Consider the following 18,044-nt stretch of genomic DNA (forward strand, 5'->3'; position numbering starts at 1 on the left):
TCAAACTTTACTTTGGTGCCAAAAAAGAAAAATTTTCAAAAAAGACCCAGAATAGCCAAAGTAACCTTTAAAAAGAAAAGCAAAGCCGGAGGCATCAAGATTCCAGACTTCAAGTTATATTACAAAGCTGTAGTGATCAAAACAGTATGGTATTGGCATAAAAATAGACACATAGATCAATAGACTAGAAAACCCAGAAATGAACCCACAACTATATGATCAATTAATATTCAACAAAGCAGAAAACAATATCCAATGGGAAAAAACCCATCTCTTCAACAAATGGTATTGAAAAAACTGGACAGCAATATGCAAAAGAATGAAACTGGACATTTTCTTACACCATACACAAAAATAAATTCACAATAAATTTAAGACCTAGAGATGAGATTTAAAACCATAAAAATTCTAGCAGAGAACACAGGCAGTAACCTCTTCGACATCAGGCACAGCAATTTCCTTCTAGATAAGTCTCCTGAGGGAAGGGAAACATAAGCAAAAATAAACTTTTGGAACTTCATCAAAATAAAAAGCTTCTGTGCAACTCCTTTCGCTCTACAAATTGCTATGGCTTGAAAGTTGGCCCAAAAAGTAATTCAGCTATTTCTGTTTCCATGGGACAGGATAGGTCTCTGAGGTTCTTCCTACCTGATCTTTTCATCTTAGCCATTGAACTGTTGCTCCTGTCCTGTTTTTATCATGTTTTACTACTCTTTAGCCCATCTTTGTTCACTGCCACCTTCTGTGATTCCACCACTATTTTTATGCATTCCCACTGTTCATGTCTCCCAATTGTCTTGTCAGCACTGCTACTGTCAGGCAGCCAAGTTTGCTCTCTACTTCTATTTGAAGACTAGCATAACCTTCTGAAGTTGGAGGGCGGCCCTAACACTTCCCCCTAAGCTTGACCTCCCCTCTAGCCATCATCTTCTGCACATCGATATCCACAAATTCCTGCCTTCTCCCTCAAGGACAGCTTTACTTTCAGCAATAGAATTCTTCTGAGTATCTCTAAACAGAGGATTCCAGTTCAACTGGTCTTATAGAGAGAAAGGCTTTTATTCCCATTGTCCAGGCATCATCAAACTATGACTCAGGGGCCAAGCTCAATGTCCATCTGTTTTTGTAAATAAACCTTTAGTGGAACACATATATCCACAAAAAAAAAAAGAAAGAAAGAAAGAAAAGCTTCTGCACAGTGAAAGAAGCAATCAACAAAACTAAAAGGCAACCTACAGAATGGGAGAAGATATTTGCAAGTGACATAACTAATAAAGAGTATCCAAAATACATAGAGAACTTATAAAACCCAATACTCCAAAAATGAATAATCCAATTTAAAAATGGGCAGAAGACATGAAGAGGCATTCTCCAAAGAAGACATACAGATGACCAAAAGACATGAAAAAGATGCTCAACATCACTTATCAGGGAAATCCAAGTCAAAGCTACAATTAGGTATCACCTCACATCTGTCAGAATGGCTAAAATCAACAACACAAGCAACAACACGTGGCTGCAAGGATGTGGAGAAAGGGGACCGACCGCTCTTGCACTCTTGGTTGGAACGCAAATTGGTGCAGCCACTCGGGAAAACAGTATAGAGATTCCTCAGAAAGTTAAAAATAGAACTACACTATGATCCAGCAATTACACTACTAGGTATTTACTCAATGAATACCAAAATGAGGGGATATATGCACCCCAACGTTTACAGAAGCATGATCTACATTAGCCAAATTATGGAAACAGCCCAAGTGTCCATTTACTGATGAATGGGTAAAGATGGTGTGTGTGTGTGTGTGTGTGTGTGTGTGTGTGTGTGTATCACATCTTCCTTACCCATTCATCAGTTAATGGAATAGCAGCCATAAAAAAGAATGAAATATTGCCATTTGCAATGACATGGATGGAACTAAAGAGTTTACTGGTAAGTGAAATAAGTCAGTCAAAGAAAGACAAATACCATATGATTTCACTAATATGTGGAATTTAAGAAACAAAGAACAATGGGTAAAAGAGAGAGAGAGAGAGAGAGAAACCAAGAAACACTCTTAACTACAGAGAACAAACTGATGGTTACCAGAGGGGAGGTAGGTGGGTGGGGGATGGGTGAAATAGGTGATGGGATTGAGGAGTATACTTGGGATAAACACTAGGTATTGTGTAGAAGTGCTGAATCACTATATTGTACACCTGAAACTAATATTACACTGTATGTTAACTGATATTTAAATAAGAATTTTTAAAAATAAATACTCTGTAAGTAGAAAAAAAAGAAAAATTCTCTTTTTCTGGTTACATAGAGAGGATGAAAAAGAATAAGTTAATTACAAAAGGCAGCATTTCAACTTACATTAAACTCAACTGAAAGACTTTAAACAGCATATAATTAATATCAATTACTGAGCTTTGAATATGTTTTTAAGCTTAATATCAACTATAAAGTTATCTTTTTAGAGAAAAAATTAAACTTTTTGGTTCATTCTCTATTAAAATGTTTTTCAAGATGTTAAAATAGTGTTATAGTTCAATTATATTTAGTTTCTAATTACAATGAGCAAAATAATTCAACATAAAAGGTGTAATATCCCCATGTATCCATGGGGATGGATGTAAGAAAAGAAAGCATGTTAGAAAAGAAACAAGACAAAAAAATAAAACAAAAACCCTGACTAATTCCCAGAGACAGCTTACTTTTAATATACTTGGAAGCAGGTTAGAAATAGGCAATCCATCCCACCAAGTAAACATTCATAGTCTGAATGATAAGAGAATACTCAGAGTCTCCTTTACACACAACCCTGGTAACAATAGTAGCCAGATTAAAAGAGTAAAAAACATCACTCTGAAACATTTGTTTCTGAGGAAAATAAATCACTGGAAGGGGAAAAAAGAAAATCACCTACCAACCCAGCACCACATGAATGGAATGAATGGCCCAGCTGTATCCTACTTTACAAAGGCTACTCAAAGGTCCTACTCACACTCAAAAGATCTTCCAATTCACTTCATAGTGCATATTTCTTAAAGTTTTACTTTTTTTATATAATAGTTTAAAGAGTCAAATAGTTCCCCATGGTTGTTTCAAAAAACAAGTTATATTCCACACCCCCACAATTCTTCCACCATCCATTGCCATTCTTGAGATGCAACCATGTTTAATTCTTAACTGATTATTTAGATACTTATCTCCATAACCTTGAACAATATGCTTGTATTACGACTTCTTGATTTTTCATTTGAACATTAAAGAGCAATTTACCATTCCAGAAATAAGGACTTTTTCTTTCCTTTAAATCCTTCTTCCCTAACTCTAGCCCTATAGCTATAATTTTGGTCAGATGAGTAGTGTTGAATTTTTATCACTATGTAAATGTCATTCACAGCTGAGACAAGAAATAGAAATTTCTACTCCACACAACCATCTAGATTTCCCTAGAGTTAGCAACTCTCATATATACATATGATATATATATATCAAATACTGATATATATATATATATATCAGTAATTGATCACTAATCTTCCCTTAATTTGTGAAAATATGCTCTTACACATTCAAATTCATTAAGAATTCTATCAATCCTATCTTCTTGAAAATGTTTCTCTTAAAATCTTCTAATCATCTCAAATCTGAATTAATAAATCTCTGGGACAGCTACCAACTTGTCATCTTGAGACCTCTTGTCAACATTATCCTGAGAATAAACTGGGCCTCTCCTGTACCAGAAGTTCATGGTTTATCCTCTCATCTTGGCAGGGATCATTTATTCTAGTAGAGTCCTGAGAAATGATACAGGAAAGGTATACTTTGTGAAATTCTGTTGTCTGTCTTATCTGACAATTTGATAGTTTGAGTATATGATTCCAGGTTAGAAATGATAGATCCTTCAAATTAACAGTACTACACAACTGTCTTCTAGTTTTCAGAAGATTAAGGTCATCTTCTTACAAAGATTAAGGTCATCCTTCTTACAAAATGAGTTGAGGAAATTTTCTAGAAAGTAGAATAAAACAAAATGATGGAAAATACAAAGAAAAAAGATATGAACATTACATTTCCTCAAGAGTTCCAAAATCTGATTAACAAAGCATATTATTTAAAAGAACACAAAGAAAACAAAGGAAAAAATAATCAATGAAACAATACAATAAATTTTCCCAGAATTAAAGTATCTAAGTCTCCAGAGTAAAGGAGTTCAGACAGTGACTAGTGTAATAAATGAAAAAAAATATCTACATCAAGACCCATTTTCATTAAATTTCAGCACACCAAGGATAAAGAGAAAATCTTTGATAATTCCAAGAAAAGGAAAAAAGAAAACGAGCCACATGAAAAGATTAAGAATCAAAATGGTATTAGGATTTCTCTATAGAAAAATGATGCTAAAAGCCAAAGGAATGATGCTTCAAAATTCTGAGGGCTATAATTTCCAGCCTACATTCAACCAAACTATAAGCTGAATGTGTGGTAATAAATAAGCATTTCCAGATGTGCTAAGACTCAAAAAAGAAGACTCTCTCTTCTACCCTTTTCTCTGATGAGAATCCACACACAAAAAGATGAATTTAGACCCTTATTCCATCACACAGATACACACACACACACAGAAATGAACTCAAGATAAATAACAGCTTAAACTATAAACCTCTAGAAGAAAATACAAGAGAAAATCTTTATAATCTTGGATTATGTGAAGAGTCTGTAGGTAAGACATTAACAGAACAAGACAGAAAAAAGTGATAAACTACATTAAAATGAGGGTGCCTGGGTGACTCAGTCAGTTAAAGCATCTCCCTTTGGCTCAGGTCATGATCTCCAGGTCCTGGGATCCAGCTTCCTCCTCAGCAGGGAGTATGCCTCTCCCTCTACTCATGGTTGGTCTCTCTCTCTCTCAAATAAATAAAAATGTTTTTAAACTTTTTTTTTAAATTTTTTATTTATTTATTGATAGTCAGAGAGAGAGAGAGAGAGGCAGAGACATAGGCAGAGGGAGAAGCAGGTTCCATGCACCGGGAGCCCGACATGGGATTCGATCCTGGGTCTCCAGGATCGCACCCTGGGCCAAAGGCAGGCGCTAAACCACTGCGCCACCCAGGGATCCCGTTTTTAAAAACTATATTAAGATGGAATGTTTTGTACTTCCTAAGATACCACTAAGAAGCCACAGACTAGAAGAAGGTATCTGCAAATCATATCAAGGACTTGCATCCATAATATATATAACTCTTACAACAGTATAACAAAATAGAAACTTTTGAAACCTAATACTAAGGGCAATAAACCTGAACAGACATTTCAACAAAAACAGCACATATATAGTTAATAAATGGATAAAAAGGTGGTCAACAACATTAGTAACTAGGAAAACACAAATTAAAACCACAATAAAATATTACTACATATGCACCAGAATGACTATAGTAAAAAAGACATAATAAGAATTGTTTGGGCATATGGGTGGCACAGTTGGCTAAACATCCAACTCATGGTTTCACCTCAGGTTGTGATCTCAGGGTAATGGTATCAGTCCCCATGCTCAGCACAGTCTCCTTGAGATTCTCTCTCCCTCCCTCTCCCTCTGCCCCACCCTCCTGTGCACGCGTGTGCTCTCTCTAAAATCAAAACAAAAAAAAACAAAAAGAAAAGAAAGAAAAAAAGGTTTCATAGTGTCTTAAAAACTTAACCATGTTAAGGAAAAGCTACAACTCAATAATACTATCTTTAAGAATCAGCCCAAGAAAAATGAAAACAAGTCCACACAAAAACTCGTCACAAATGTTTCTAACATCATTTATAAAGCCAAATACTGAAAAGAAGACAAATGTCCATTAACTGGTGAATGGATAAATGAATGTGGCACAGCCATACAATAGAATACTATTCGGCAATTAAAAATAAATTCCTTATACATTTTATAAGCTAAATGAACCTTAAAACCATTATTCTAAGTAGACTACATATTCTGATTCCATTTCCATGAAATATCCAGAAAATAGAAATGTTAGAGACAGACAACATATCAGTGGTTATCTGGAGCTAAGAGTAGGAATGGGGATTGATTGCAAATGAAATTCAGGAAAATTTTTAGGGTGATGAAAAAAGTTTTAAACTGATTATGGTGATGGTTATACTACTCTATAAATATACTTAAAAACCACTACAAACAGAACCACAGAGTGATCTAGATACAAAGTGTGCACCTAAACATATCAATAGAATTTCACTAGGGAATATTTAAAAGGTTCATGTATGCATGATAAAATTGAGAAAAAAATAAAATAAATAAAATAAAATAAAATAGAGAAAAACAAAATTAAGAATTAATACATGAGTTTACACTCCCACAAATTAACACAAATAAATTCCCAGAAACATACCAACTACCAAATCTGAATCATGAATATACAGAAAATCTGAACAGACCCATTACTCATAAGGAGATTGAATCAGTAATCAAAAACCTACCAATAAACATAAATCTAGAACAACATGGCTCTACTAGTGAATTCTAACAAACATTTAAAGAAGAATCAATTGATATCAATCCTTCCAAAAAATACCAAACTCTTCCAAAAAAAGAGAAGAACACTTTCAAATGCATTTTATGAGGTCAGAATTACCCTGATACCAAAATCATACAAGTATACTATAAGAAAACTATAGACAATATCTCTGATATTGGGATACACAGGGGCAAAAATTCTTAACAAAAAGTAGTAAACCAAATTCAACTATACATGAAAATAATCATACACCACAATCAAGTGGGATTTATTCCAAGGATGCAAGGATGGTTCAACATCCACATATCAAAGTGATATATCACTTTAACAAAATGAAAGACAAAAATCATATGATTATCTTAATAGTATTTCACAAAATTCAACATATATTTATGATTAACAACTCTCAACAAAGGGGTGCCCGGTTAAGCACTGACTCTTGGTTTCAGCTCAGGTCATGATCTCATGGTTGTGAGATCAGCCCCACTTCATAGTCTGTTTAGAGTCTGCTTGGGACACTCTGCCCCTATTGCTCTGCCTCTCTCTCCCTAAAAATAAATAAACCTTTAAAAAAAAGAACTCTCAACAAGGTGGATATAGAAGGAATATACCTCAACATAATAAAGGTCACATATGACAAGCCCACAGTTAAGAAAATATTTAGCAGTGAAAAGCTGGAAACTTTCCCTCTAAGACAAAGAACAAGAAGGGATCCCCAGTGTCGTCACTTTTATTCAACACAGAATTGGAAGTCCTAGTCAGAAGCATCCACAACAGAAGGAAGAAATAAAACCATCACTGTTTGCAGATCACATAATTTTATATGTAGAAAACCCTATACACTCCACTGAAAAACTGTTAGAAATAATAAATTCGGGCAGCCCGGGTGGCTCAGTGTTTAGCGCCACCTTTAGCCAAGGGCGTGATCCTGGAGACCCAGGATCGAGTCCCATGTCAGGCTCCCTGCATGGAGCCTGCTTCTCTCCCTCTGCCTGTGTCTCTGCCTGTCTCTTTCTCTCTGTGTCTCTCATGAATAAATATTTTTTTTAAAAAGAAATAATAAATTCAGTAAACTTACAGAATACAAAATCAATACACAAAAATCTCTTGTTTCTCTACATTAACAACAAACTATCAGGGGGAGAAATTAAGATAACAATCTGGGGCGCCTGGATGGCTCAGTCAGTTAAGTGTCTGCCTTTGGCTCAGGTTATGATCCCAAGGTTCTGAGATCAAGCCCCATGTCAGGCTCTCTGCTCAGTAGAGAGTCTGCTTCTCCCTCTCTCTGCCACTCCCTCTGCTTGTGCTCTGTCAAATAAAAAAATAAAATCTTAAAAAAAGAGAGAAAGAAAGTGATCTTATTTACAATTGCATAAAAAAGAATAAAATATCTAGGAATAAATTTAACTTAGGAAGTGAAAGACCCTTACAATGAAAACTCTAAGACAATGATTAAAGAAACTGAAGACACATAAAACTGAAAATACAAATAAATGGAAAGATACATCATGCCTGTAGATTGGAAAAATTAATACTGTCAAATATTAATTTGCTCTACAGCAATCTTAAGATTCAATAAAATCCCTATCAAAATTCAAATGGCATTTTCCACAAAAATAAAACAATCCTAAAATTTGAATAGAACCACAAAAGACCTTTTAAGGTATCACAGGTGTCATAATATCTAATTTCAAACTATTCTTATAAAACTACAGTAATCAAAACAGGACGGTAATAGCATACAAACACACAGATTAATGGAATAGAGAGCCCAGAAACAAACCCATAGCCAATTAATGTACTACACAAAGGAGCCAAATACATACAATGGAAAAGAGTCTCTTCAATAAATGGTTTTGGGAAAACTTGACAGCCACATGGAGAAGAATGAAATTAAACCACTATCTTATACCATACACAAAAATTAACTCAAAATGGATTTAAGACTTGAATGAAACACTTGAAACCATAAAACTCATATTAGAAAACATAGGTAGTAACCTCCCTGACACTGTTCTTGGCACTAATGAGATAGGATGCTAAAAACAAAAGTAACAAAAGCAAAAAAATCAACAAGTGGGACTACCTCAAATAAAAAACTTTGGCATAGCAAAAGAAACCATCAAACAAATGGAGGAGATGGAGGTGTTAACCCAAATGTGGGAATTCTCTCACAATGTGTATGATTATTAAATCATCACATTATACATTTCAAATGTATTATAATTTTGCCAATGATACCTCAATAAAGCTAAAAAAAATGAAGGTGAAATGAATACATTTTGAAACAAAAAAAAAATCTGAAAATTCAATGCCAACAGACCCATTTAAAAACAAATGAACCACAGGGGCACTTGGATTGCTTAGTTGGTTAGGTGACCAACTCTTGATTTCAGTTCAGGTCATGATCTCAGGGTTGTGGAATCAAGTCCCACATTAAAGATAAGAATGTAATTCATTCTTTCTCTCTTTCTCTCTCTTCCCCCCCCCTCCCTCCACCCAATCCCATTCTCACTCAAGTACACACTAATAAATCCTAAAAAAGAGAAAAAATATATAATAAAAAATAGAAATAATCTAAAAGGCAAAGAAAGAAAAATGTATATAACAGATGTTTTATATAGTAAGTACTATAAATAGAAGGCAGATATAAATCCATATAAAATCAGTAATTACATTAAATATAGACAAAAACTCCAATTAAAAAACTAGATTTTCATACTAGACTTTTTAAAGTTTATTTTTCTCTCTCAACACAAAGACCTACATACACCTTAGCATAAATTATGACTTCCTGTAGCTCAGACTGAGGTACCAGAGAACAATGAACTAAAAGCAGCAAAAAAGATAATTTATAACAAATAACAGCTTTATGGATCAAAAGGAAATGACAAAACTTAACATGAAAATAAAACATTAATTCAGCTACCATTTGTTGACAGCTTATAAAACCTAGTATTTTGCATATACTAACTCCAATCCTTTTATCAACTCTGAAAATATTATCCCCTATTTACATTCAACAAACTGAGGCACTGAAGTTTTATACTACATTTTCCTAGGAGCTTAACACTTTTAAGCAGAGAAGCCAGAACTCTTACTCTTTTTCAGCAAAGAAAAATTGTTATTTCCAATTAATAAGTTTTTTTTAACAAAACAAGCTTTTTCAACAAAACACTGCCTCAATGATGACCTAACATCTTAAAGTATTTACATAATTCTTAGTCATTTGCAGAAGCATAAAATTAAGAACAAAGTTACAACCCTTTAAAAATATATAAATGACAAAATGACAATTCCAGATTTAATTTTGATAGCTAATAAACTTAACTTTTAAAAGCACATATACCTGACACTCCTCTACATTGTCCTTCAAATTCAGGTGGAGGGGTAACCATATGAAGGATAAAGTCCTAAAAGTATAACAGCAAACCAGTTTCTTGGCGGAAAACTAAGATAAATCATGTAGAACTGTATTTTACACAGTTTGAAAACCATCTTTTCCTGAATATTCTGGTATTTCAATGGTGCCAATATAAGCAGAGTTTTATCCCCTGACCTCAGAGAAAAATATTTATTAAAAACTTAAATCTTGGGGGATCCCTAGGTGGCGTAGTGGTTTGGTGCCTGCCTTTGGCCCAGGGCGCGATCCTGGAGACCTGGGATCAAATCCCACATCGGGCTCCCGATGTATGGAGCCTGCTTCTCCCTCTGCCGATGTCTCTGCCTCTCTCTCTCTCTCTCTCTCTCTCTCTCTCTGTGACTATCATAAATAAATAAAAATTAAAAAAAAAAAAAAAAAAACCTTAAATCTTGGGAGCACCTGGGGGGCTCAGGTCATGATCCCGGGATCAAGTTCTGCACCATGTCTCTGCCTCTCTATCTCTCATGAATAAATAATTAATAAAATAAAAAATAAAAACTTAAATCCTCATAAAAAGCCTAATTTAAAAATAACTGATCTTATATCTTGAGACACACCACAAGATAGATCACCAATATTAAATTCTTTTGGAATTCAAATATTTTGGGGGTATCCAAATATCACCCAATTTTTGTATATAAATTTTACTAGCCTAAGGTTCAGAAAAGCCTACTTTCAAATCACTTATATTATACATGCAAGTACCATGTCTTCTTTATATCTCCAGCTTAGTATATGGTCATCGTTCAATGAGTGATTCATTTAATCTTAGGGATACTTCACAATTGTAAAGCAGCTGGAAAATATAAGTTATTTATCTTAATATTATTATCTCCCTGAAAGGTTTCAGTGAATTCAATAAGAAACATGCAAATAAAATACTGAAACAGGGCAGCCAGGGTGGCTCAGTGGTTTGGCGCCGCCTTTAGCCCAGGGTGTGATCCCGGAGACCCGGAATCGAGTCCCACGTCGGGCTCCCCGCATGGAGCCTGCTTCTCCCTCTGCCTGTGTCTCTGCCTCTCTCACTCTGTCTCTGTCTCTCTCTCTCTCTGTATCTCATGAATAAATAAATAAAATCTTAAAAAAAAATAAAAATAATAAAATACTGAAACAGAAACCCAGATGACACTGGAACACCAACTTCTCATGGATAATAACTAATTAAAAATTGATTATTGCGGGGATCCCTGGGTGGCGCAGCGGTTTGGCGCCTGCCTTTGGCCCAGGGCGCGATCCTGGAGTCCCGGGATCGAATCCCACATCGGGCTCCCGGTGCATGGAGCCTGCTTCTCCCTCTGCCTGTGTCTCTGCCTCTCTCTCTCTCTCTGTGACTATCATAAATAAATAAAAAAATTTTTTTTAAATTGATTATTGCTAAATAGTCTACCTTTAACACATTTTAAAATTATGTTTATCATTATGATGTGTTATATATGATTATTGGATATAATCACTCAAATGTAGATTTAAGTTTTCCATTGAGCTTTAAAAGTATTATCAAATAGTTTAATTCAATCTAAAGGCATTTAAGAATTCAGTTAAAACAATTATATTTTTGTTCTCAAATTAGTTAATATAGAAAAAGTTTACACAGCCATCATATTATTAAGCAAATTACAACAAATTCTTTTGTGGTTTTTTTTAATTAAAGATTTTTATTCATTTGAGAGACAGAGTGAGCAGAAACAGGGAGGAGAGACAAAGGGAGAGGGAGAAGCGGACTCCCTGCTGAGCAGGGAGCCCAATGTGGAATTCAATCCCAGGACCCTGAGATCATAACCTGAATCAAAAGTGGACGCTTAATCAACTAAGCCACCAGTGCTCTAAATTACAACAAATTCTTGATAACAAAGTTAACTGTTAACCTTTAAAAAGGAATTTCTTGGGAACCCTGGGTGGCTCAGTGGTTTAGTGCCTGCCTTCCGCCTGGGGCCTGATCCTGGAGGCCCAGGATGGAGTCCCACATCAGGCTCCCTGCATGGAGCCTGCTTCTCCCTCTGCCTCTCTCACTCTATGTGTCTCTCATGAATAAGTAAATAAAATCTTTTAAAAATATATAAATAAATAAATAAAAAGGAATTTCTTGAGATACTGAATTTATTTACTTTTAGTCTGTGAGTCAACAGGGAGGCAAAAGAGATAAACCATATATGGCAATTAAAAATGCAACTCCAGGGATCCCTGAGTGGCGCAGCGGTTTGGCGCCTGCCTTTGGCCCAGGGCGCGATCCTGGAGTCCCGGGATCGAATCCCACATCGGCTCCCGGTGCATGGAGCCTGCTTCTCCCTCTGCCTGTGTCTCTGCCTCTCTCTCTCTCTCTCTCTCTGTGTGACTATCATAAATAAATAAAAAATAAAAATTTATTTAAAAAAATAAATAAATAAATAAAAAAAAAAATGCAACTCCAAATGACTAAGATATAACAATTTCCATTGTACTCTAGAAATGAAGACTTCTGATATTTTTATTTATTTTTAGCACTCCACCACAAAGCTAACAGCTATTCTAGACTTGGAATTACCACCATCTACAAGAAAAAAAAAATAAGTTCACTGCACAACTAAAAAAGAAGAATCTGATGAACTTCTCAAACCTAGTACCTCCCCTCTAACTTCTATGTTTACAATGACTAATTTATTCTATCATCAATCCTTGCCATGTTTTTCTTACCACTTACTATCTATATATATGTATATACATACACACACACACACATATTTTTTTTTCTTTTTTTTAAGGAGGGAGGATGCAGAGGGAGGAGAGAAAAAACTTAAGCAGGCTTCATGCCTAGGACATGAGCTGTGAGCTCAACGTGGAACTCCATCTCAGGATCTCAGGACTCTGAGATCATGATCTGAGCCAAAATCAAAAGTTGGACGCTTAATAGACTGAGCCACCCCTTACTACTTACTAGTCTTTTCTTCAAATCTAGGGGGATATCTGGAGAAATAAAATTCAGTAAATAATTAAATTATCTTATGGCAGAAGAGGCAAATAGACCATTAGCCAGAAAAGAGTAAAACTTCAAAACACCTCAGTGCCCCAGGGGCTCCTTCTCTCCCTTTCTCTGCCCTTCCCTCTGCTTGTGCTCACTCTAAAATAAGTAACTAAATCTTAAAAAAAAAAAAAAAACCTGAAAAAATTTACAAAGCATATTAGCTTCACTCCAGAGTCTGATTAATACAAACTAAATACTTTCAATAATAACTTCTCTCAAGAAACCTGTGAACCTGGCCTAAAAGGCTTTAGCTACTATGTTCAGATGCTTGTTTTCATTTCTTAATCATTGGTCTTGAAACAAAATATAGAACACTTCCATATCCTGAGTCTGTCCTTTCTCAAAGGCAGTAAATCCTACCAAAACTGATCTAAAATAAAGCATTGATATGAATTAGTCTATTTAAAGTCCTATATTTAGTATCAAAAAACACATCCAATGTATCTGTGTTTGAGATTTTCATATTTAAGGGAAAAGCCACCATCAATATAGGTTTAATAAACTACTAGAGACTACAGGAAAGACTGAGGTTCAGAACCACTTGGCAATGTGGATAAAAGAAATGCCAAAGTTACATACTGAGAAGGTATAGTAATGATGTAAAATACTTTAATTTCAACTTTCCCCATTAAATATTATTCCTCTCAGTTCTGCTCTGAACATAGAAACCCAGATAATTAACGTATTTCGGATAAACTCTAAAGGACTGAGATGCAGCTAAAAACTTAGCCTACAGATTAATAATGACAGAAGTAAGAAAATGTTCCACAAAACAATTTTATTTCAACTGGCAAAGAAAGGAAATAAAAGTGACTTCAAGTAATAAAAGGCAGAAATCTGGCTGCTAGTGGTTTGTTTTAGCTACATTAGCCATCGAAGGTTTAAAATCCAAAGTCATTAGCCTTGTGTCACTTTATTTTTTTTTTTAAGATATTATTTATTTGAGAGAGAGCACAAGAATACAAGAGGAGGGGGAGGGTAAGATGCAGAGAAGAAAAGCAGATTCCCTGGTGAAGATAGCCCAGGATCTCAAGATCATGACCTCAGCTGAAGGCAGATGCTTAACCAATTGAGCCACCCAGGTGCCCCCTCATGTCACTTTTAAAGTCTCAAAGACAACCCCATTCCTACTCACCAGCATCATTATAAATATATTAATAATACAATGGAAGTAGGCAGGCAGAAGCTAAAGCCAGATGTTAAAAAAATAAAAAACATTGTGAGCCAGGCTTAGGATAACAAGGAAAAGAGCAGCATTAACCCTCTTCCTAGATCATGGAAAGAGTAAAAGGTCCTTTTTATTCCTCTCGAAGCCACATCCAGAGGGGGCACCTCTCCCCATTCCTTGATAAATAACCTCCATACTCTAATCTAGCCAAAGATTCTGTCCTCCTTTTCTTCCATCCATTTTCTTCTCTTCATTCCAATTCTAATGAATTTAGTTTTCTGTCGTGTGACTTCTTTTCTCTCCAAATTCCTTTATCTTTTCCCTTTTCCTTCTGGGTTTTTTTTCCTCCATCTGTTTACATATCTGGGTTTCTAATTCCACAAGGCAGGCAAACACACTCTGGTTAATCAAATAAATTCTATGTTGAAATGGAAACAACAAAATGTGTCCCTCTAATTTCCCCAATATAACACTTGCACAATACATACCTATTTCCTAGTAATGCTGCTGCCTCTCACTCAGAAGAGCTTAAAAAGTTTAATTACTAACAAATGAGTTTACTAAAAATAAATTGATAAATAATTGAATATATGGACTCATAGAGAACTATTATCTAAATTGGCACTTCCCAACATTTATTTCTTAAAAGCAATAGTCCAACAAGGTGTTCCACAAAAAAAAATAATGGTGTCATGGTCAAATCACAAATTACACTAGGCTCGTAAAAGAATCTAAGAAATCTTGAAGTGAAGAAATTTAACTTTATTATCCAGCTTTTCCCAAACAAACCTAAGCTAATGAGTCCCTTTTTCTGCAACATCTATTAATACCTCACAGAACATGCACTTAGGAAATATTAATCCTAACCACTGATGAAAATATATCATGTAAAATATTACTTAATCTTATAATCTTAATAGTTCTCAAATGTGAGAACTTTTGAAAAGCAAAAATGAATTTACAGAGAAAATAATTAGCCTGCTAGGTGAAATTTACCCTTGGTAGGTTAAAGTGACGCACTTTAAATATCACAAGTATACTGACCTCATCGAGATTCATTTAAGAATTATACTGAAATCGGGCAGCCCAGGTGGCTCAGCGGTTTAGCACCGCCTTCAGCCCAGGGCCTGATCCTGGAGACCCGGGATTGAGTTCCACGTCGGGTTCCCTGCATGGAGCCCACTTCTCCCTCTGCCTGCGTCTCTGCCTCTCTCTTTCTCTCTCTCTCTCATAAATAAATAAATAAAAAATAAATAAAATAGAATAGAATAGAATTATACTGAAATCACCACTTGTGATTTATTTTTTTGAAAGGGAATGAGGAGCAAAATTTTCCCTAATGTCAAGTGTTATCACATGGAATATTCTACAAATATTAAGATATAAGACTATCCTCATTTCTCCTTCATTTATTTTTATGTTTGATCTTCTCAAGTGAGAGAAAAGAATGAGATTTTGTGACTTACAAAACCTAATCACTACATAGACATGTTACATATTTATTGGAATGCATGTTATACAAAATAAAAAATTTTATGAAAATGTGTCAATTTTCCCTTTAAGGTTAATTACCAATTATTTACTTCACAGGTTTTAAAGAGTATATGTTAAAGTACACACATTTTACCTGAAAGCTCCGTAAAGTGGTCTGTACCAACAGACAAATGAACAAGGAGTAAAAAGCAAGAACCACAGGATACTCAATCCAAAATCAACCCCTCTTGTAGGATCAACACAAAACCAAGCCAAGCATCCGAAGATATTTAGAAACAGTGTTACAGCGTGGACTGTGGAATCAAAGAACAAAATAGAAAAGAAACATTTATATTCAATTTATGAATTCATTCAACAAAAATTGTAAATGAAAAAATTCTTCCTAAGAACCAATGTACTCTACCACATTTCCAGTTAGTATCTTTCAAAACATTGCTGTTTCTTACACGTTTGATTTGAAAATAGTATATACAGGAAAGAGTCCTAATACACACCCTGTTTGGCAAAAATTCTTTTGGCCCTCTCCTAATGGGCAACTACCAGAGAAGCGGTGCCTTAGGAGATTCTTCCTGGGGAAGAAAACACCTGATGTGTCTCCTGATCCAAGATCCTGCCAGGAAAAAGAACCAGGTCTTGGAGGGAAAAGATCCCACATTTTGAGTTACCTTTCTGCAGACTAGACCTACAAACCCCTCAGAGTAGACTATACAAGGAGGAGAAAACTGCATTATAACATTTTTAAGCAATAAAATTAACTAGAATCACTGAACTGAAAATACTAACAGTAGCAACTTGAGGGACTATATATAGTCAGTCTCTAAGGATTTCATCTTCTTAAGGTTAACATTTTTTAAAAATGCTGCAATAAAAACGGTATTTTGGTGGAGGATTAAACTTACTTTTAAAGAAAGGAAATAATGCATTTCAGCTGCTGTGGCAGACCTTTCTTTTAATTAACACAGTTAATGGAAAACTCTTTATATGACTCTTTATATGTTGTTAATAATTATATACCCAGAAAGGCCTAAAACAAAAAATCTGAGTATCATCTAACTATACTTTGATCCTAAAGAACTACATTTGCCCATTTTAATTAATAACTTTTTTAAAGGATTTTTTAATAATGTATTCACAGGCTGAATTAAAAGAAATACATTTTTTCAAAAATTTAAATCATATTCAATATAAATTATTAGTACAACAAAAATATACCAACTACTAAATTAAAAATTAATACAAAACTTAGTAAATCCAAACACAAAAATCCCAACTTACATTAAAAACTTTATAATCTTTTCAACTTATTATTAAATAAAACCAGTAATTAACAAAACAAGATCAAAACATACATTAAAGGATGTCTCTAAATTTGCTTTACAAACTAGATAAATATACAAACTCTAGAATAAGAAAAAGGGCACCAGAGGAAGAATAAAATGAAAACATGTGGGTTATAGAGATAAACCACTGAACTAATAAACCTCTACATTTCAATTTTTAGCTATAAAAATACAGGAGCTATTCCATGTTGAAATCTCCATTCCATTCTGTTACACAAAGAAGACTGACTCTTCCTTATTAACTTTATGACCACTAGGATTTCAAACTCTCATGAAGACTAGCTTCCTAAGAAATTTACTTATGATCTTTTGCCTCAAAAAAAGGAATTCTGTCAATGGCTTAAAAACAGATTTCAAAAGACCGTGAAACAGAGTATTATTATTTTTTAACACTAAATAGCATCCAACTGCCTAAAAAAGTTTTACATATTCACAACATTATGATTCAAATTTCAACCTTGAGAGAATTTTTAAAGGTCTATCTTCTAATTTGCCTAAGAAAGAATATATGGGTATGTATAAAGTTCATTAAAAATTCTTTCAACTATTGATAAAAATATCAATTTAATTTTGTGTAATATATTAAAATTTCTTTCTAAATGTTTTCATAGTAATGAAAAACCATGACAATAAGTCATTTATTTCTAGAAAAAAATAAAACGTTCAGGCCTACTTACTAAACAGTCTACTTATACACAGATCAAGAAATATACAGAAAAGCAAGGCAAGTGAAATTTGTGATTCTGTGTTGCTGATTTCAATTCCATTACAATCCACTTGGTGGATTCCAGCTATCCATACAACACTAAAGATATTTTTAGGGCATTTTGTTTACATGATTTGTAAGTTGAATGACTCAACTTCATATAAAATTTCAATTGCTTTATTAAAGCACTCAAATCTGTTATCACTGAACCTAAATTTGCAACTATCCCTACAATATTCTTCTTGATAAGCTTTGCATTCCAACACAGACACCTAACATATGCAGATTTTAAACGGTATAATTATCTTCTTTACTAACTGATCTTTAAATGGCTTCTTTTCTTTTTTTTTTTTTTTTTTAATTCAAGAATATACTCAAAGAGGTTAAGATTCATTTCACAGTAA

General features: G+C 34.3%; 1 protein-coding gene across 3 annotated transcripts in view; it reads right to left on the bottom strand.

Annotated features, from left to right (window-relative positions):
- The window catches only part of SCAMP1 (secretory carrier membrane protein 1), a 121,893-nt gene that overhangs the window by 41,671 nt on the left and 62,178 nt on the right, over positions 1-18,044 (bottom strand). For all 3 annotated transcript variants that reach the window (XM_038532486.1, XM_038532485.1, XM_038532484.1), the window contains one exon: positions 15,728-15,887. In XM_038532486.1, coding sequence (XP_038388414.1) covers positions 15,728-15,887 — 160 coding nt within the window. The remainder of the gene's footprint in view (positions 1-15,727; positions 15,888-18,044) is intronic.

Source organism: Canis lupus, chromosome 3 (assembly GCF_011100685.1).
Source record: "Canis lupus familiaris isolate Mischka breed German Shepherd chromosome 3, alternate assembly UU_Cfam_GSD_1.0, whole genome shotgun sequence".
Lineage (NCBI taxonomy): Eukaryota > Metazoa > Chordata > Mammalia > Carnivora > Canidae > Canis > Canis lupus.